The 22797-nt window shown below is 40.5% G+C and overlaps 1 protein-coding gene across 1 annotated transcript in view; it reads right to left on the bottom strand.

Moving 5' to 3' along the window:
- Positions 1-22797, bottom strand: part of dtx1 (deltex 1, E3 ubiquitin ligase) — a 240970-nt gene that overhangs the window by 15648 nt on the left and 202525 nt on the right. Inside the window, exons 3-6 of the mRNA XM_043715649.1 lie at positions 19501-19562; positions 15977-16138; positions 7580-7641; positions 352-510 (exon numbers count right to left, since the gene is read on the bottom strand). Coding sequence (XP_043571584.1) covers positions 352-510; positions 7580-7641; positions 15977-16138; positions 19501-19562 — 445 coding nt within the window. The remainder of the gene's footprint in view (positions 1-351; positions 511-7579; positions 7642-15976; positions 16139-19500; positions 19563-22797) is intronic.

Genomic DNA, 22797 nt, shown 5'->3' with positions numbered 1-22797 from the left:
CACACCATCCTGACCTGGAACTGGATCACCGTTCTTTCACTGGGTCAAAATTGTGAAACTCAGTTCCTCACAACACTGTGAGTAATCCTGATTACATTCCTAAGGACTGCAACAGCTCAAGAAAAAAACCTTATCACCTCCTTCTCCAGAACAATGAGGGCTGGGCAATAAATGTTGTCTGTCCAGCATCCACACATCCCATGATCAACTTTTTAAAAAAATTCTCGATTGAAACAAAACTAAAACAAGTCTTTTAGATATTACAACTTCAGGAAGAAAAAGAATTACAAAATTGCAATCACTATTACCAGATCTTCACAGTTATGATTTTGAGTTACTGATGGACCTCACCTTATTGCCATTGTTGTACATGGCCACAAGACACAGGAGATGGTACATGTGACTGCATTTACTGAGCTTTCCAACCAATTCCGGTTTCACTCCTTTCAGACTCATGACACCTTCGTAGCCCGATGAGCTGACCAACCTTTCCATACAGATGGTGCAATCCTAGAAATAGGAAAACAACACAATTACAAGCAAGAAGGGTTCCGATTTGGCCAATCCAGTCTCCAAACTTCATTTACTAAGGATATTATCTATTGTAAGCAGAGGCTTCCAAGAACCTATTTCACTAGTGACTCAGAATGCACTGCAAGATCAGCTCTGACTGCAGCATGTCAAATGACTGATGTCTTGATTTTAACTGTGTTGCCTACAGAAATAGTTAAAGTCACTGGCCATAATAGACAATGTTTAAAGCTGAAATTATTTCAATTCAAGTTGTGACAATAAATTTCACCTGACGTCAGCTACTGGGTTTCCAAAAAAGCAAATCTTGTTTATTATTCCACACTTTAGTCAAATCTTAAGTGGAATTATTGGATTATGGAACAGTGCAGATGACCATTGAATGATGTCTCCTTAAATTTCTGCATGTGAAACATCCAACCTATAGGACACAAAATCCCAAAGGTGCAGAGCATTGAAGGTACCCAATTAACTACCACATGGGGAATGCAATGTTAATGTCACTGGTCTAGCAATCCAGCATCAAGCAAATTTCTGGGAGCATTGGTTTGAATCCCACCATGCCAGATGTTTAAAATGGTAAACACTTCATTTATTGTCCTGAATGTAAAGACACAATACTGAGATATATTCTGTAGAAGCTTGCCAGCTCTGATGTCCCATTTAAACAGGTATTCTTTACAAGGTATCAAAGCTAAACACTGTTCAGTTTTCACTCAATACCCATGCAAAGAAACATTTAAACAAATTTAATGGATAAATATTCTAAACTAGTTCATGAGGAATGAAAAGGTAAGAATACAAAGGATTGCTGCCAGACCAGATGGAAGAGTAAGGAGAGGTGATGGGAAATTTGATTAATGGACAGATATTGAGAAAGTTTCAAAGATATGGAGAGTGTAACTGCAAAGTGGTTCAGGGCGGGAATTCTGGAGGTGCGATTGTAGCGACGGAAAGATCGATGGACAGTGGTGCAAAAACCAGAACTATCAAAATAGGAGAAAGTAGTGTCAGGGCCAGAGGTACAAGACTAGAAAAGGTTTCAGAGATAGGGTGGGACAAGGCTTTGAAGGGTTTTGGAAACAAGGACAAAGATTTTAAAGTTTGTGCGAAGATTTGTAGCTCGGGTGCTCGTTGCTGTGGTTCTGTTCGCCGAGCTGGAAGTTTTTGTTGCAAACGTTTCGTCCCCTGGCTAGGCGACATCATCAGTGCTTGGGAGCCTCCTGCGAAGCGCTTCTTTGATGTTTCCTCCGGTGTTTATAGCCACTATAAACACCGGAGGAAACATCAAAGAAGCGCTTCGCAGCAGGCTCCCAAGCACTGATGATGTCGCCGAGCCAGGGGACGAAACGTTTGCAACAAAAACTTCCAACTCGGCGAACAGACTGGGACAACACTACTATCACAGGTCAAGCCAGACAGAGAACAGCCAGGGAATTCCTGGAGGCATGGCATTCATCCACAAACTCCATCAACAAACACATCGACCTGGACCCAATATACCAACCACTACAGCGGACAGCTGAAACTGACAACCGGAAGCGGCAGGGACAGACCACTATAAACACCAGAGGAAACATCAGAGAAGCGCTTCGCAGGAGGCTCCCAAGCACTGATGATGTCGCCTAGCCAGGGGACGAAACGTTTGCAACAAAAACTTCCAGCTCGGTGAACAGAACCACAGCAACAAAGATTTTAAATTCAGTGCCATGGGAGACAAGGTCTGGGAGGAAGCGGACAATGGATAAACAGGAATTACTGTTGGAGAGTTTGCAGTTGTCTGTAACAGTGGTATCCAGACCAACAAACTGAGGCCAACTATAACATTCCTCCTGCTCCTCTGGCTAAAATTGGTGAACTCAACTCAGACTAACCTCAGACCTTGATGATCTGCACAATTCAGTGTCATATCCATCTGTATTCAGTTGTTACATCATGGGGGGAACATTAATCGCCATTTAAGGCCCCAACGAATGACAAATAAAATCAAAACACAACCACAAGGCAGTTCTAAAACAAAACTCAGCTCATCAGTTTTCTTCTATGTCAGTAAACAAGCTTTTCAATAGTTAAAACTTCACACATATTTAACTGCTCTAGATAACTGATTTATTTCCACAAAATGTAACAAATTTTGAATAATTCAGTGAAGGCATACATTTCTTATGAGAATACTCTGAAAGGAATGTCAGCATTTGTTCATTTACAAAGCAGCCGCCTCTTGGCCCACTGCTGGTTTTAGATCACCGAGGAGCGGCCTTAGCCATCAGAACTGTTCGTTAGGCATTTATTTCCACTTCCAGAAAGACTCCCTCAAATAATTCAGATCTACAGTAGTAAGTTGTTGCAAACACAAGATACATGTTGCCTGCAACTCGCTGGCAGCAGCTACTGAGAAACGATGTTCGTTGTTGTAAAAGCTTATCTGGTTCACTGATGTGAAAAAGAAATCCAACCCACCTTTGACTTCAACCTCACTGCAATGTGGTTGACTCTTTCCCTGCCCACTGAAATGGCCTAGTAGGCTGGCCTTGTCAAATTTTCACATCGGGGTCAAAGAGATAACTTTGGAGGTATGATCTTAGTTCTTCACCTCATTGTTAATGTAGAAGCATACCATGTTGATGTAAGGAATGGGGACAAATGTTGACTGGGATACCTCAGCTGGAAAGGTTAATGTACTGAGATGTGGTCTGTGTGTCATGCCTCACTGTCTGTTGGGGACTAAAAATTCAGAAGCAAGTCCTAATGCTGGAGAGGCTATGGAATCCATGAAAACATCAGGCACAACCTTCAGAATAGAAAACCAGAACAAAAAAACCAGGGATCAGGACTGATCATGTGCAGGAATGGGGGAAGAGAGTTTAGAAAGAGATCTACAAACAGCAAACATGGATTTTCTTCCTAATGTACCTGAATGCTGTCCATGGCATGAGTAGGTAGGGTGTGGGTTTGGTGGGGGGGCAATGCAGATGCATTTAAGAGATTTTACTGTTCCAATGTCACACATTGGATCATTGGCAGGACTGAAGTTTCTGTTGCATCATGCAGCATTCCCCTCTTGTTTATAGCATACTCTCAACGTTAACATTCTTAAAAAGGCAAGCAATGGTCTGCTTTTTAATTAAAAAGGTATTTACAAAGAGCTGGCTATGCCTGCTACTGGTTAAAGTGTGTTTAAAATCAAAGGTCATAACAGAATTACTGAATAATTGGGATGCTGTTGGTAAAGGAGCACCAATTTAAGATAATCACAAGTCCAATTACATGACAAATGAGGAAAATTAATTGTTGTTGAAGCAGAATGACTGAATTCTCTTAATAATAAATCTGTTGTTTGATAAAGAGTTCAACGTACAAGAAACAAGTCGGAGTATTGCATTAGACTAAATAGTTTGCAGAGAGAATACCAGCCCAGATTTAATAGGCCAAATCAAATCAGTTTCTGTGCTCTATCATTTTCTGATTTAATGATCTAATCTTTCCTCTTCTGGTAAGAATAAAAGACTAAATGTTAAGCTATTTGAGGTCTAACTTGTTTCTTATTTTTGAGAGGATAAACCCAGTACCTGTTAAACAAATAAATTACCTTAATGAAGCTATTATGAATATTGATTATCCCTTGTTAACAGACAATACACTGATTTTAACTGACCAGCCTTTGCTTTAGAGTTAATTGAAATCTTTCAAAATCTGTCCACCCTGCAGAAATCAATAGCTAATTAAACTTAAGTGCATTAGCAATGCATTACTGTTTGTAGGATTTCATAGGCATGCTAATTTGAAATTGACAAGTGTTTCAAATTGTTATGATTTTTGAAAAGGAAATGACAGTCAGTGTTCAGTCGAGATGAGAGTTTTCTTTAAAAAGCATTTCTTCTTGGTGTGTAGGCACCAGCAACACTACATGTGCTGCTGTCCCTTGTTGCAATAAAGAAATTCGAAGCCAACCTCAAAGTGTACTGGAGTCTCATAATGGCCAAATTAGTTATTTCAATAACCTAAATTAGTTACTGTAATAACCAAGCATTTTATACTTCATGGTCAAACAGCCAGTCATTGAATTGATCTTGCAAAGTGCTCTGCTGCAATGTGAAGTCAGTCTATCTACATGAGTAGTCCAGTACTATAAGTAGTTAGTGGCTATGGCTATTAAAATAGTTCTTCTTTAAAATGTAGAGGGATTATGTTTCCAACTGTTGCAAGAGTTCTATTTTCCTTATGACTCGATATTAACCGTGCCCCTTATTATACTGCATTAATATAAAGATCACATCCAGTGTTCATATGAAATCAATTGAGCAGGCTAATTAAACGTTACAATCAGATTGTTTTCATGAACTTTGGATTTCACCACATCCCCACCTTGGCCACATCCTGCAGGAGTCACTGTAATCTTCGCCAGTACTCCAACTAATCCCTCACTGATGACAGGAAATATATTCATGACAGAATGGGACCCATTTCCCACCTTAGTAATTTACTATATAAGTGCAGCCATTGAGCCAGTTTCTGTCACAATGGTGCCAAGGTGGCAGCACTGCGTACCCAAATCAGGCAGCCCCTTATTTGAGCAGGCGCCGGGTCTCAGGCTGCGAGGTTCTGGAACAAATTTAAGACCTCCTTCCTCACTGGCAGTGATTCCAGGTTTGAGTGGGTAGAGCAGGGAATAGGTCAAATAAGTTGGTGAGGTAACCTGGGGTTTAGGGCAAAGCCCTTTCTCAGAGGGCTCCTAATACATGAGCTTGACTGCTTGCACACACTAACAGTGGGCGTGATTTGCTGTTTTGGAATGCTGTCCAGATGTCTGAAAATCAATGGACCTGGTATCAAGTGTCGCACTGGACAATGGTTGCTGAAATGGCACAGCATTGTACTGACTATTCACCTATAAAACTGCCACCTATAAAGGGCTTAATTGCTATGCTAATGATGTTAATTGTCTGTGACATGCTCCTTAGATGACTGAGGTCCCACTACAAGATCTATCTTCACCAAACCAGCTTCATTTCTTTTCAGTCCAGCTTTTCCACTTGAGTGTACAGGTGTCCTTCTTTAATTGAAGAATTTTGTTATTGTCAGCATCATTTCCATAAGAAGGCCGTGAACTGGTAGAAGAGCTTCTGCCTACTGTTGTCAGCAAAGTGCTAAGTCGTGAATAGCTAAAACTGTAAACCTTCCAATAAAATGCCCAACTGTACTGCATCCATGGTTTAAATGATTCAATTGTACTCTTTATTGTTTCTGTGAAATTTCAAATGTTTAATTCTGACTTCTCACTACACTGCCCAAATTCCTACTTCGTACTCGCCTGGCCAGTCATATCAAAGACAGTGTAAAGGTTAGACAGGGATTAAGAGAAACAAAATCATAAATTCAAACAAGTGAGAAATTTGCAAATTAAATGATAATGTGCATGAGGTTTATGACAGCAATATACAGCTTTGAAGTACAGTAATTAGGTCAGTGTGTTCCAGCAGAATAAAGCTAGATCTCTGATGTGCTCAAGGTATTAAATGGTTATTTTACCCACATAAATTTGAACAAATTGCGACAGACTGATGGGCTGCAACAAAGCCCAGATTAATGCACACAACAAACTATTGCGATATCAAGAGGTAGAAATTAATTGCAAGCAGTGGTATACAACGGGCAACATTAAATCAACTAACTGTTACATCCAGTGCTGGACATTCAGTTCCATTGATAGCTACAATAGCGTGATTGATGCAATAAGACCCTGAACTGACTACAAAGAGTTCCTCTCCCCAAATGAAACAAGAATTATGTTGAAGCCTGCATCCTCCATAACCCAAGTCTATCTGAACGTTTGCTGCCTTCTATTCTACAATCTACATGAATAATGACCTATTAACCCTTCATCTCATTCCTGATGATTGTTCCTTCAGCCATCTAGACCCCAAGCCATGGTATTCGTTTCCTAAACCTCATCACCCTCTACAACTGCAATAAAACCCTTTCTCAAAACCAACATTTTTCTCTGCTCCAAACATCTTTTATCAGGCCAGAGTTTGTCCGGTATTGCACCTGTGAAGCGTATTGGGTATATTTTCATACTACACGAACGTAAGTGGTTGTTGAAAGGAGTAGGAAGCAATTCAATATTTTGGAATGGCGTGTTACTAAACTGTTTGAGATACAAAACAATAAAATAATTTGGAACCCGACTGCATCCTGCAAGGTTCAAACAACATGACAAAACCCTTCCAGAAGGGGGGCTAGGTATTAAAGATTGAAGGAGTTTCCATGCTGCCTTGATGAGGTTGTGAAGTCAAACTGTAGTCCCCAGTGGTTTCGAACATGATAATTAATTATACAGTAAAAATGCTGCGATCTTTATCAAGCCATCGGCTCAAAAGAAACTCTTGCCAATATGCTTCCCTAAAATAGTGGACTACACTTCAAAATGACTTAATTGCTTATAAAATACTTTAGGAAACCCTGAGGCATGAAAGGTGCAACATAATTGCAAATCTTTCTCTCATATGGCATGAAGGTCTAGTAGGATGGCAAGGTTGGGATCATACAGTTTCATCACCAAAAAAAAGTCTTTATTATTAGTTTGTGAGAAAGCACATTTTAAAAATACAATCTATTCCAGTAATTTACAGAGACAAATTGGAGTAGGATCACAGACAAAGACAATATATAATCAGGGACAGTGACAGTTGAGAAGCTATGACACAAAGTAAGTTTCTGAATTGATAGAAAACAAGAGAAAAGCAGGCATACAAAGTCACTTCTTGGCCTAAAAACACACTCTCATTTTCCTTTCTTATGTTAAAAAATAAAATCTCTCCATCCATCAGCATAAAACAGAAACACTATTTTTTAACGTTGTTTGAAGGAAGGACAGAATAAATTCACAGTGGCAAGTTCAAGTATTGCAGCTGTCAGGAGAATAGTTTGTATTTCTGATGTCCAGGTGGAATAATGACATGCAGTAGGTGAACTGAATTGTCACAGCCACCTATCACCTTCTGGTCTTTCGCTGTGACTGAGGGATAGTTTGATAGGTAACCCTCACCTCATCTGGCGGATTCTTGACCTTCTGCATATACCTTCGCACCACGTCCTCTGGGGATTTTCCTGTCAGGAAGAAAGAGATCACACATTCTTTACTATCTGACACCAACAAGGGGAAAAGAAATCCTACATTCCTGCAGCTCAGCAGCTTGTATGTAGGTCAGCCTACTTTTATGAGTTGAAATCTGCAAAGGCAGCATCTCACACACAAGAATGATGATAAAAGGTTGGGGATCCTAAACTATTTTGCACAGGAGTGCCACAGCCTTGTAAACATTGCAGGAGTGTCTTTGCACACGGTGACCTAGTTTGTGGTTGGTAATGACCACAGAATCCAATCAATATAAGCTCATACTTCAAAGGGTTTGACAGCTCTTTTTCATGTTAAAAATCCTCTAGCAGAACCTGGTCACCCAATTGTGAGAATGCATTTTACAAAATAAAGTCTTTTCTTTTGGTCTCAATTCTGTAGATTATTCCAATCCATGGCCAATGAGGAAGTTTCAGTTCTACTGCCCTCCAGTCTTTAGACTGCAGATGGAAATTAATGAAGGAAGACTTTTACCAAAAGAAAAAAACAGCTTTCAAGGAATAAACAGAAATGCACCATTGACCATCACTTGCAGATTGTAGAAGCATCACTTAAGAGACTATTTGTTTCTGAAAGTGTGCTGCAAAGAAACGTGGGTCTTTTCTCCCCAACTCTTCTTTTTGTGCCCTTATCTCTCCCTTCATGTTCCTGGGCAAGACAACACCATGCTATAGGGAGCATTAGGCTTTAAGTAATTGTTATAATAAAATCAAGGGGGTCCTGTGACACAGAAGTAATGTCCCTGCCTCCAACTGGGAAGCCTGGGTTCAAGTCCCACTGCTCCAATATTGTATCAAAACAATCCTGGACAGGTTGATTTTGTCTTAGACTTAAGACTTAATGTCCTTGCTTCCAATGTCCCTGGGGGAAAGAATTCCATAGAGTCTGAGTTCTTTTTATTTTCTCATGGGATGGCCAGTATTTACTGCCCCTCCCTTGCCCTTGAGAAGGCGGTGGTGAGTTGCCTTCCTGAACCACTGCAGCCCACAATGCCCTTAGGGAGGGAATTTACAGATTTCGACCCAGCAACAGTGAAGGAACAGCAATATATTTCCAAGTCAGGGTGGTGAGTCGAGTGGAGGGGAAGTTACAGGTGGTGGTACTTCCATGTATCTACTGCCCTTCTCCTTCTTGAAAGAAGTGGTGGTGAGTTTGGACGGTGCTGTCTGAGGATCTTTGGTGAATTTCTGCAGTGCATCTTGTAGTATACACTGTTGCTATTGAACGTCGGTGGTGGAGGAAGTGGATGCTTGTGGATTTGGTGCCAATCAAGCTGGCTGTTTTATTTTAAACGGTGTCAAGCTTCTTAAGTGTTGTTGGAGCTGCACTCATCCAGGCAAGTGAGCGCATTCCATCACACTCCTGACTTGTGCCTTGTAGATGATGGAAGCTTGAATTGCTGTGCTCTTCCAGCACCACTAATCCAGAATCTGGTTTCCAGCATCTGCAGTCATTGTTTTTACCTTGTAGATGATGGATAGGCTTTGGGGAATCTGGAGGTGAGTTACTCACCACAGTATTCCTAGTCTCTGATCTGCTCTTGTAGCCATTATTATTATGTGGCAAGTCCAGTTGTGTTCCTGGTCAATGGTAATCCCAAGAGCGTTGTTAGTGGAGGATTCAGTGATGGTAACACCGTTGACTGTCATGGGGCAGTGATTAGACCATCTTTTATTGGAAATGGTCAATGTCTGGCATTGTGTGGTGTGAACGTGACTTAGGTCGTGAAGATGTTCCTCCTCATCTGCCTTTTATTTGTGTACCCTGATTCTAAACTCTCAGCTTGGGAAGATATCCTTTCTCCAGCTACTCTGTCTAGCCCTTTAAACATGTTTTAAATTTTTTAAGTTGGCAGCTTTGCTCAGTACCATAATCCTTGGTTTTGCAATTAACTCACGTTCCTCCTATCCATCTATATCCTGATTTATAGCTACTTCTGGGATGTTAATTGATTCTCTAAAGAACAATGGAATACTCCCCAGTTGCCTGAATAGAACAATCACAGCAAAATGACAGCATCCAGGATAAAGCAGATTGATGGCCCTGCCAATGAATTCAATAGCCACCCCTACAATGCCACCCCTTGAGACTACAGCAGCTTATATTCTTTAGGGTACACTACCCTATCTCATCGAGCTTGTACTGAAAGTAGCTCTCAGTCTGTGACCTCTATCATGGAGGAGGACAAGTGCTTCCATTATGGGATCAATCCATCACTTTCATGTTCCGCTCCACTTCACATCGCATTTTGACTTGGCCACATCACTTCATCACTGCTGGGTCAGAATCCTGGAATTCCCTCTCTAATAACACATGGGAGCATGAGAGAACAGAGAGACAGCAGCAGTTAAGGAAGGCTCAGGCATCACTACAAGGCAACTGAAAATGAGCAATTAATGTGACCTGGCCAGCAATGCCTGAAGCGCAAATGTGGAAAATGTGGAAAATCTTTACAATGTTACAAAGGGGAGTGTATCGTCATTTAACAAGTAGTAGCTCATAACTTGGCAGGGATTCTAGCAGATCTGCTGCAGTACCGTGTGGTGTCTGTCAGTACCTAGATATGTCCTTGCCCATTTTAGATTTTTAAACGTTTCATCTGAAAAGTTGCTGAAAGAGCGAGCTGGTACTGTTGCAGCGAGAGCTTTGTCTATCTGAGTGAGCAGGCAAATCAAATATATATCGATTTAACTAATGAGGCAGAAGGAGTGATGGAAGTAAAAGGCTTAGAACAGAAAAAGAAATGCAAGTTAGAATGTGAGGTGAATTGGTGAGGGGAGACTGGGCTAACTGAATGAGTGAATGATGATTTATTGTCATTTGTGCTCTACAATGAACAGCACAGTAAAATTAGTAAAAAAACTTCAACTGTTGTCACAATCAGGCACCATTTTGAATAGATTAAGAATTAAAAAAAGGATAAAAACTGGATCTGTCTTCACAGACTTAGAAGAACCAGAGGGAATCTTATTGAAACACATTACATTCTCCAGGGCAGGATAGACTGGATAAAGGGATGATGACTTCCCTGGTCAAGGGTTCATGATCTCAGTGTACAGGATAGGTGATTGCAGATTGAGATGTGGAAATATTTTTTCACTCAGAGGGTGATAAACCTGTGGAATTCTCTCCCACAGAAGGCCAAGTCACTGAATATTTTTAAAATTTCTAGAGGCTAAATGTATCAAAGGGCATGGAGAGTGCCCAGAAATATAGCACTGGGATAAAAGATTAGCTATGGTAAAAACAATGACTGCAGATGCTGGAAACCAGATTCTGGATCAGTGGTGTTGGAAGAGCACAGCAATTCAGGCAGCATCCGAGGACAGGCAAAATCGACGTTTCGGGCAAAAGCCCTTCATCAGAAGGGCTTTTGCCTGAAATGTCGATTTTGCTTGTCCTCGGATGCTGCCTGAACTGCTGTGCTCTTCCAGCACCACTGATCCAGAATAAAAGATTGGCTATGTTCAGATTGAATCGCATAACAAACGCAATGGGCCAAATGGCCCACTCCTACTCTTTTTTTTACATTTCTATCAATTTAACATTAAATCAGGTACAGGAAGAAAAATAAATGGAGGGAAGAAAGTTCGAATATGTAAAAAACAGGACAGAAATGAAAAGTGAAAAACATAAAAATTTGGATTTTTAAAATTCCAGCAATTAAATCCTTAATGAGTGAAACTCCATCCTTATGGTAGTTAATCTTCAATGCCACAGAGATTAATTGTAAGCAATTAACATTTATCACAGTTAAAAGGGTACTTAGACCGGAATGGACAAGACTTGACTTTTAGTGGGGAGCTTAATTTGTATTTAACATGTAAATACAACTATGTCATGACATCCAATGCATTTCAATAGTGAGGCAGGCAATGAAATGTTTTCACAGAACTAATTGCAAAGCATAATGCTAAACGCAACTTTCGGATATTTGCGTTCAACCTCATTTCTGCCCTTCCTATAAACTCACTGTGCCACTTAAGTGCATGTGATGGTGTGCACCATTAGCCTCATTGTTATTTTTATCATCAATTGTGGCTCACATCTCACTGCTGACATTAATAAACCGGAAACAAAAGAGGTAGCAGACAAATAGTTACACCCCTTTAGAAATAATGAATGAGGAGCTGGTGTGTAATTAACATTCATTAATAATACTGAACTGAAAGTAATTATTGTTTATTTAAAAGTCAAGGACAGAAGATTCTTGATGAGAAGCCAAATTGTCTATTAATCCCTAAAAGCTAAAGCGTTTCCATGAAGAGCACGTATGCCAGATGATTCGTCAGTTAGTAATTATCTAACACAGCAATGAAATGTGAAAACCCCAGGCTTTTACAAATTTTAGCTAAATTTTAAATACGGGAACTGAAATCGAGTATAAGAGAACCTGAGTTAGGTTCCCTATATATACTATTGCTGCCATCAAAGACTGGCTCAAGTTTGCCAGGAACATATAGTATGAAAGGGTTCCTGTTCCAAGGAAAGGTCACTGGACCTGAAACGTTAACTCTGATTTTTCTGTACAGATGCAGTCAGACTCGCTGAGCTTTTCCAGCAATTTCTGTTTTTATACTCTAAAAGGAGGAATGCTGCTATTTCCAAAGGAAGCAGGAAGATCTCTGATTTGGGTTTTTCCAAAGTCAGCATCCTTACAACAAATGATGATCAATGTGTCAATGAACATTACCAGTTGCCATATTTCTGAGTAAAGCAGAGTATTCTCGACAGGTCAACAGCGTGATGTTTGCACTTCTGATGTGCAATCTTCCTGGCCTTGAGGAAGGCGGTTTTAATCACGTTCAAGGTTATTCATTTCCTTCTTGTGCTGATGTTTGAAAATTCAGACAGGGTTTCTACGGACAATAAATTTAAAATGGGGCACAGCTCACACACAATAGAATTCCCTGCAGTGCAGAGAAGGTCATTTGGCCCATTGGGTCTGTAACAACCCTCCGAAGAACATCCCACCCAGATCCCCACGGCTAATCCACCTGGCCTGTATATCCCTGGACACTCTGGGGAAATTTAATAAGGTCAATCCACCTAACCTGCATATTTTTGGACTGTGGGAAGGAATCTGAGCAAACACGCACAGATTATGAATATGCAAACTCAACACAGACAATTGCCCGAGACTGGAATCGAACCCGGATCGTTGGCGTTGTGAGGCAGCAGTGCTAACCACTGGGCCACCTTACCGCTCCAAAGTGGTTGAAGTACTTAAAGTAGAAATAGCTAAGCAACATAAAAAGAGCAAGACAGTAATGGCACCTCTCCATTCCAACTATACCCTGTTATGGTTAAAACAGTAAGAGAGCTAGGTCAGCAATGTGTTAATAACACACAGATTAACAGCACAGGGAAGTAAAATCATAAAAGTGATCAACTGATCAATGAACAACATGAGAGGGGAGATGCAGGAGGTGAAATATCAGCTCACACATTGCTGTCCACAGTGACTGTACTGCTAACTGTCGAAAATGCAAAAATAATGTATTATTGAAGGCCCAGGCATTTTCCAACACACCCTCAGGGAGCCATTACTATAATGAACAAGCCACAGATTTAATTTTACACATTGCTCAAACCCATTTGGTTCTTACTAAATGGACCTTAGATTTCTCCGATGTCAGCCTCCTGGGTACATGGCTATTGCTCACCGTTGCAAAGCATTTGCCAGTCAAACACAACACCAGTGTTATGAATGGCTGTAAAAATGGTGCAGAGGCTGCTAGCCTCTGTTTTCGTATTCATTGCCCCAGTTACTTGCCTGTTGAGGATACTTATAGAATCTGTTAGTTTATGCCAGCTGTATTTTTAAAGTAATCCTCATGTATCATGTGGCAGGAACAGATACTTTTCTAAAATTCATTCACAGGATATGGGTGTCACTAGCTAGGCGAGCAATCATTGCTCATCCCTAATTGCCCAGAGGGCAGCTCAGAGTCAACCACATTGCTGTGGGTCTGGAGTCACGGGTAGGCCAGACCGGGTAAGGATGGCAGTTTCTTTCCCTAAAAGGACATTCGTGATAAATGTTTCAAGTAATTGACAATGTTTTCATGGTTATCATTAGATTTTTAATTCCAGATTTTTATTGAATTTAAATTCCACCATCTGCCATGGTGGTCCTGGGATCCTGGGATTTGAACCCAGGACCCCTGAACATAAGCCAAGTCTCTGGATTAATAGTCTAGCAATATTACAACGAGGCCATCACTCCCTCTCCATGGAGCCTTCCCTTAAATTAGAGAGGGTATGTGAGGAGCAGTAGTAGCGATATGGAAGGCGCAATGGTAGGGATTTGGGGAGAGTGGTAGGAACATTGGGAGGAGTGATGGTGGTGGTATTGATATAGATGAGGTTAGGGTGTAGATTTGGGGGGGGGGGGGGGGGCAGTTGAGAAATGGGAGGACCAATGGTCAGGATATGGGAGAAGCGGCAATATGGGTTGTGCAGTGGGAATATAGGACGAGTGGTGGGGATATAGGAGCAACAGTGGGATATAGAAGTAATGGTAGACAGTATGGGAAGAGTGGCAGCCTGTCAATCTCCCATTCACAAATTATAATTGAGCGAAATAGTTAAGTTCCCACTGTTCTTTATTAAAATTCCTAGTGTTCACATACAAAGTTTTTATTAGTTAGATTACTGTGAAGTTGTACACAAGAGTCAGGGTAGGTACAACAGCATCTCTGCAGCACAACCACAATCTACATGCACAACACTGGTGGCATTCAAGAGGGGGACATCTCCAGCAGGTCTAGTTCATAATGATGTTGATGTGGAAACATATTTCAAAACAGTTTACACGTAACAGCAAATAATGGACAGATTTTGAGATAAACCCAAGTGTCATTTTGCACCTTAAATTAGATCATAAAACAATCAGAAGTAGGAGCAGAGTTAGGCCAATCAGCCCATCGAGTCTGCTTCACCCCGACATAACATCATTGCTGATCTTATGATCCCCAACTCCATTTTCCTGACTTGCCCCAATAACCCTCGATTCCTTTACTCATTAGAAATCTGTCTATAACTGGATAACTAGAAGAGATGGATCATTGATTGGCACAGCTCAGCACTATGCAAATTAATGGCAATGAGCACATGGACATTGGATACATAATATTTAGCACATTGAAAAAGATTTCATTACCATTTTATTCTTTAATTTAATTAAAGACAGTTGAAGTGGTCAAGAGCAACAGATTCTGTCGCAGCAAGCCAACAAAGCAAAGCTTTTTAATTCTTTTCAGACCCCAGGGGAGGCTTTATATTCACTTTGTACTCATTAACACTAAGCTAATACATTTTCAAAATTCAGGCTTTAATAACACTAAGAGAACAGGGAATTGCACAGAGTAACTAAATAATCACTCCAGATTCCTGGAAGGCCACATCCAAGGGGCAGATACTGTGTCTGTTTAAAGTGCTGCTGTGATACTTTAAATTTTGGGAAACTAACTCAAACCAAATTTCATATGCTGAAATAAGAATTTATAGCATATTGTATTTACACATAACATAGATGCCTGATTGCTAATTTCCCAAGAATGGTGCACACTTTGCAACAGGTTGAACAGTTATGCTGCAAGTCCTGAAGTTGGAAATTAAAGGCATATCGAGTGAACTTAAAAGCATGTGGTACACAGGAGAGCTGAAAACATAAGCCAAGAGCCAAGGTGTAAATGCAGAATATCAAGGCGAGGTGAAGGAACACAGTATTGTCTAACTTCTCACCATTTAGTATCACCCTATGCCCCTCAATGTATTCAATCAGTTGCACAATTTACTTTGAGAAGAGTTCCATTCTCGATAAACTTAATAAAATGGAATAAAGTGAGATGCCCTCTAAGCTTCTAAAGGTAATTTTTCATTGTAGGATTACTCAAAGTATCCAGGTACAAAATATAATATTCAATTCCTTTGGAAAAATTCTCTCTATTTCAGCTAGTAGTCTCGAATAAATTGCAGAGCTGAAATTGTCAGGGGTCCGAGACTAGAGGATGTGCTAAACCTGAGTGTGTGAAGGAGTTAACAAAAGCAAAACACAGTCATTAATCAGCTGCATTGACTGGTCATGTCTTTTCCAGCCATGTCCTTTAATTCAGTTTCCGGGCACTCTGCGAGATATGAACAGGTCCTCACAATGGCATTGTCAGTAATGAACCAGAAATATCCGAAATACTGATAGGAGGAGGTGAACTTTCACCTCAGAGTAGGCTGCTTTGAAAGGCATATGACAATGAATCTCTTCTTTATCTGCCATGGTTAAGGGGGGCAGTTTAGCAAACCTACCTTTTTTCAGATGCTTCTTCTTAGTTTTTCTGCAGATACCAGATATTCCCGGCACTGGCTTTATTTCACTCTTGTTAACAGGTGGTGGATGGAGTATCGGCTTGGGAGCCCGAGTCAGACACACTGGAAGACCAGCTGCACACATTAGAATCCCAGTCATACCTGTGCAGATTGTAAATGCAGATCATCTCTAGAGTTTAAACCAGCCACATTGTAAATCATAAATATCACCATCTTCTGAACCCATTTTAATGATGAGAGGTGTTGAATTGCACAGATATTATAATCTAAGACTTTCTCCTGAGTTCTGCTAACTTACCACTCTAAAGGAAATTATTTTACCATATTAATTTTGGTCAGGCATTCCACTTGTGCCCACTTCTATTCATTCCTGGCTTCAGATCCGACAATTAAAATCCTTTCTTAATATTGAAGGTAAACTCCAGATTGTCAAATTACTTATTTTTTGTAGATGATAAATAGGTTCTGCTTAAATCTGCCTTTCAGTCAGACATACTGACTAAATCTTGACGTAGGAGAAAGTGAGGAGTACAGATGCTTGAGATCAGAGTCAATGGGTGTGTTGCTGGAAAAACACAGCCAGTCAGGCAGCATCTGAGGAGCAGGCGAGTCAACATTTTGAGCATAAGCTCATCAGGATTTCTTTCCTGATGAAGAGTTTATACTCGAAACATCGACCTCCTGCTCCTTGGATGCTGCCTGACCGGCTGTGCTTTTCCAGCAACACACTCTTCGACTCTAAACGTTGATGTCATCTTGTGACAACAGATTTGAGCAGCTAGGGCAGTGCTTTCTACCTCTTCCTCAATAAGACACCCATTTTGAAAATTGTTGTTACCCCTCATGGAAAGGGGCTGGAGGGACGGGAGGTGAGAGAGCAGGGACCTGTTAGGAGGGGAGCACCTTATAACTCAGAGGTCCAAAGCAAACAATTCTGCCTCAGAGCTCACGATTCCAAAAACGTCAGCTGGTAACCAACTACAGTTTTGGGGATCCCTGATCTAAAATAATTTAGTAATCCTGTTCCTGTACTAACATGTGGTTGCTGTTTCCTCTCTGACTCAATGTCTTAAAAGGAGCTTGCTGTACAACACTCAGTTGTAAAGAAGGGGGAAGCTCATTTGCTCTGCAATCTGTGTTGAGTTATTTGACCTCAGCCAAGGGTGTGACAATGATGGAAATTGGTTAAAGCTAGGGTGGGTAAAAAGAAAATCAGACAGCATTCCTGCTGTTAGCCAACATCTAGTGACTCTTTCTGAAAGCATGCATTTCCAGATGACAAATGGTGTCCCCTGCCCCACACTAAACATCCTGTAATAATCGCAGGGACTGCAGGAGGTTTGAGCAAAGTGACAACAGAACTGTAGTTCAAAGAGTCATTGAAGTGCAGGGAGGAAAACTGAGACTGCCAGAGAAGAGGAGTTAGGAAACGAGCAATGGATAACTAAAGTAAGTGGAGAGATTGAGAGATAACTAGCAAAAATTCTAAAAATAGGCAGTAAAACCTCCTACAGATATATAAAATGACATAAAAGCCAATTGCAAGAGTAATTGAAAAGCACGAGACAAAAGATTTCAATTTCTAGAGAGGAAAGCTAATAAGACTGAAAGCTGACCTGATGACCTGCATCCGAGGGCCTTAAAGAAAGTGCATCCAGAGAATACTGGATATATTGGATGTAATCTTCCAAAATTCTCCAGATTCTGGAAAGGCCTCAGCAGTTTGCAAAATATACCACTATTCAAGAACGATGAAGACAGAAAGCAAGAAGCTGTGCACAATGCGTCTATTGGGGAAGTATTAATGTCCATTAGTAAAGTGTTAGAAAATCATATCACAATCAAGCAAAGCCAACATGATTTTGTGAAAACGAAGTAGTGTCAAAAGTATTGATTCATTATTTGCTAACTTAGTAAGAAGGATAGATAAAGAGAACCCAGATGTAACTTTTTTGGATTTTCAAAAACATTCACTAAAGTGGCACATAAAAGGTTAAGGTGAGAAATCATAATCTTGGAGGTGATATGGATACTGGGGCTTGGACAGAGGATTGGTTGACTGACAGGAGATATATAACCAGGAAAGCAAAAGGGTAATTTTCAGGTAACTAGTAACTAGTGAAGGGTTACACAGATCAGTACTGGGGCCTCAACAATGTATGATCTATATGAATCACTTAGATAAAAGCACAAACTGTATTGTAGCCAAACTTGCTAATGACTCAAAGCAAAATAGAAAAGCAAATTGTGCAAAGGATACAGAAACATGAAACGAATTGGCGAAAAAAATGGCAAATGTAGTAGAATATGGAAAATTAAGAGGTTGTCCACTTTGACCGTAAGTATAGTAGAGCAGGGTGTTTTTCAAATGGAGAGAGGTCATAGAATGCTGTGGTAGAAAGGGGTTCAGCTGTCTGAGTACAAGGATCATAAAATGTTAGCACACCCAGTATAATCAGTAATTAGGAAGAAAGTTGAATGTCGGTCTTTATTGCAAGCAAGAGACAGCATAAAAGTAAGAAGTCTTGCTATATCAAGACATTGATGGGATTGTACTTACAGCACTGTGTACAGCTTTGGTCTCCTTACTTAAGAGGAGACAGATTTGCATTGGAAACGCAGCAGGGTATATTCATCAGGCTGAAACCTAAAAAGGTTGTTTTATGAGGAGTGGTTGAGTGGGTTTGGCCTATTCGAGTTTAGAAGAATGGGTGGTGATCTTACTGAAACATTCTGAGGGAGTATGACAGGGGACACACGCAAAGCATGTTTCCTCTCATCAGGGAATCAAGAACTCGGGGACTCAATTTACAGTGGAGATGAGGAGGACTTTCTTCTCTGGGGTGCTGTTAATCACAGAAAGCAGTGGAAACTAGGTCATTCCATTTAGTCAAGACAGAGTTCATGAGATTTTTGTTCAATAAGGGGATCAAGGATTATGGGAACAAACAAGCAAGTGGAGTTAAGGCCACAATCGATCAGCTCCAACCTTTTTGAGTAGCTGGAAAGGATCGAAGGGCCAAATGCTTAACTCTTGCCTCGATTTCTCAATCTCATTATCTTATGATCTCATTATAATGCAAACATCTCAACAGAACTCCACATCATAAATAAGATACCATAACATAATATGGTATAATATGACAGCTTAATGTTCTCAGCTTTAGTCAACAGAAGGTGAATGCAATGTAAAAAGCTACATACCATAACATTTCTGTTCTGATTCATTGGAAAGGGATTGGAAAGAGTGTTGCTGCTCTTGTTTTAGTCCCGAGATTAGGAAGTGATACACATGATGCTAAGTTATAAGATTGGTATCTACAATTGAATCCCTGCACTAACAATAGGAGATTCAGTACAGTAAAAGACTGAAAAGTGTGTGTACAAAAGGTGGATTGCTACCTTTATCCCCTGCTTGGATATTAGGGTCAGACATGACAATGAATTAGTTTTACAGTTCTTTAAGCACCTGCTCAGCGTGAAGGCAATGCTTTGCTTCATACCTGCAAGTGCTGGGTGGACAGGACCAGATCCATTCAGATTTTTCACTGGGAGAGCAGGAACACTGGAAGAAATCAAAAGGAAAGTATTAGGTTTCTTAATGCTGAGATCACAAATCCACAGACTATAACCAAGATATTTCCATACATCCTGTGTTCATTTTGTTGCTAATCTGCATCCCAAAGATAATAGCATTGCTACTGTGCATTAGATATTTGATACCTCAAAATTACCTAGTGTTTCAAAGTCTTCAAAATATTTGAAGCTCCATCATTCTGATTGGTTTAATGCAGTATATTAAAGCTTAATGACAACAGTCAGGCTCAATTTAGTGTCCATCAAAAGATGTTTGCAGCAAATAAATATGAACTAGTTGCTCTCATTAATATGATTCAACCGATGGGAAGTGATGTGCTGTTATTGGAGCCTGATGAGCAGACTTAAAAAGTTCACAAAGGGTTATAACAAGAAGAGGCTGAAACTGTGGCTTATTTGTAATAATGAGCTAAACTGTGAACAAGGAGGAGAACAGATCAATGCTAAGTCACGGCTGCAGTCTTTAGATTCCTTTAGATCACCATGACAACATAACCCATTCACATATACACTACTTGCCACTGTGCTTAAGAAATACTTTGAAATTCCACTCGAAAAAGTTACTGTCTGAGCCAACACTTATTAAAGGTATCAATACAAGTTTGAGAAGAGGTTGCAGTTTGTAAAAGAAACTTGCAAGTTTGGACAGCGTACCACTTCAAATTAGTGTCATTAAAGTAGGAGAATAAATGACTGTTACTGGAAAACACATCAACTTTCGAGAGATATGCTTTCAAAGACTGGCATATCTAAATGCTACTTGGGGAGAGATCATGAAGAGCAGGATTTTCCTGATGGATTTTGCACCCAGCAATTCCCAGCTGGGAGAAATAGAAAATCTCAGTTGCCTTATGTTTTTATAAAAAGGCTTAACTGGTTACCCACGATACCCTGGGGGGGAAGAGGGAGCAGAATAGAGATTGGGCAATCTGATTTACAGGCCAGCAGCACAACATTCTGCACCCTCCTCCCTCTATTCGTGCCCTCAACAGGGCCTAAACATCCAGCACTTTCTTTCGATTCAAAGTTTGCAGAAATGTTCACTGATAAGATTACAGGAACAACTCAAATATAAAAACATCAAACGATCCCAAGAATAGAGAACAGCCAAATCGCAAGCTCATCACACAACTAAATGAGAAATTATACAATAAAGATCCCATGGTTTTTTTCAAGAAGAACAGAGTTTTTGGGCTGCTCACTGGACACACACTAAGATTTACAGTGAAGCTGTTAATCCCTAGCAGTTTTAAATGGGTACTTTTAGCTATTGAGCATAAAGACATATGTCTCAAAAGTTTATGAAAAATGGTTCTGTTTTACATTGTCCAACATGGATTTTTCACAAATGGTGTCCCTTAGCAACCAGGGGCATGGCTTCTTATATCAAGCCTCCTCTCTCACTGTGCTATTGTTCATGGCCTGGTAATAATCCATATGCTACTGATCACAAGTTATTGTATTTTGTCATTTGGTGATGCACTTTGGAACTAAATTTTTAAAACTCATTAAATAAAAGCAGTAAAGGATTCTTTAAAGTCCAGTTGTGTCCAAATGTTAGTCTCCAAACATTATGAAATCTAGATTTGATTACTTACAGTGTGGAATCAGGCCCTTAAGCCCAACAAGTCCACACCGACCTGCCGAAGCACAACCCACAAATACCCATTCCCCTACATTTACCCCTGCACCTAACATTATGGGCAATTTAGCATGGCCAATTCACCTAACCTACACATTTTTGGACTGTGGGAGGAAACCGGCACAGACACAGGGAGAATGTACAAACTCCACACAGTCAGTTGCCTGAGGCGGGAATTGAACCCGGGTCTCTGGCACTGTAAGTGCGGAAATGCTAACCTCTGTGCCACCGTGCTGCCCATGTTAATGCAATCAATAAATATCTGAGCCAGAAGGAGATCTGAATAAAAATTCCAAAGACATCTTCAAGCAAGTTCCAAGACTCCTCACTCACACTGAGTAAACATTTAATAAATGATGCATTGATAGGCCTTTGATGTTAGAACACTCTCAGTCATGTAAGGGAGGGAGTTCCAGAATTTTGACCCAGTGACAGTGAAGGAATACTGACATAGTTCCACGTCAGGCAGATGGGTGTCTTAGAATGGAACTTGCAGATGATGGTGTTGTCCCACACACCTGCTGTCCTTCACCTTAGATGAAAGAGGTCATTGGATTGGACAGTGCTGTTGGAGGACCTTGATGAGTTATTTTACTACATTTTGGCGACAATATACACTGCTGCCACTGCACGTTGGTGATGAAGGAACAGAACATTGAATGTGGTGTATAAGAGTCCTGATGAAGGGCTTATGCTTGAAACATCGATTCTCCTGCTCCTCAGATGCTGTTTGACCGGCTGTGCTTTTCCAGCACCACACTCTCAACTCTGATCTCCAGCATCTGCAGTCCTCACTTTCTCCCTGTATAAGGTACCAATCAAGCTGTCAGTTTTGTCCTGGATGGTGTCAAAATTCCTGAATGTTTTTGGAGAGTATCCTATCATCTTCCTAACTTGCAGATAGTGGACCGGCTTTGGGATGTCATGGGTGAGTTACTCACTTCAGAATTCCCAGCCTCTGACTTGCTGTTGTAGCCACAGCATTTACATAGCTGGTCCAGTTCAGTTTCTGGTCAATGGTAACTCCCAGGAAGTTGATGGCGGGGCATAATGGGCGATGGTTAGACTGTCCCTTGTTGGTGATGGCCATTGCATGGCACTTGTGTGGCACAAATGTGACTAACTCTCGAATTAGTTGCCGTTTCACACATTTATTTTTATGCACACTTTCAGTGATGCTTTCAGCAGTCATAAAGTTGTCAATTCATTTGTGTTCATCAAGGCACATGTCGCGATCATTAAAAATGTTTATTAAGAAGCTGCAGAATGTTCCAAATTTTTGTTTTAATGAAGAGGTGTTGATTTGCTTGTTTCTGTTGCTTGAGTGTTTTCTGTTGTTTCTGTGTGGATTAAATTGCTGAATGAAGAATTAAGTGGATGAGCTTGAGCACTTTACAAAATGCCTATTTTTATCTACAGCGTAAAGAAATCCTGATCCACACATAATCCTGACTCATTCAGAACATTTCTCAGCAAAGGATTTACTAATGCTTAATCCACCAGCCTGACAGACCCAGGCAACATAAGCATTCTCTTAAGGATGGGAAAAACACTGCTCAGC

The sequence above is a fragment of the Chiloscyllium plagiosum genome, chromosome 25, assembly GCF_004010195.1.
Source record: "Chiloscyllium plagiosum isolate BGI_BamShark_2017 chromosome 25, ASM401019v2, whole genome shotgun sequence".
In the NCBI taxonomy this organism is placed as follows: Eukaryota; Metazoa; Chordata; class Chondrichthyes; order Orectolobiformes; family Hemiscylliidae; genus Chiloscyllium; species Chiloscyllium plagiosum.
Note: the sequence above shows the minus strand (reverse complement) of the source record. Positions and strands in the feature narration are given on the sequence as shown.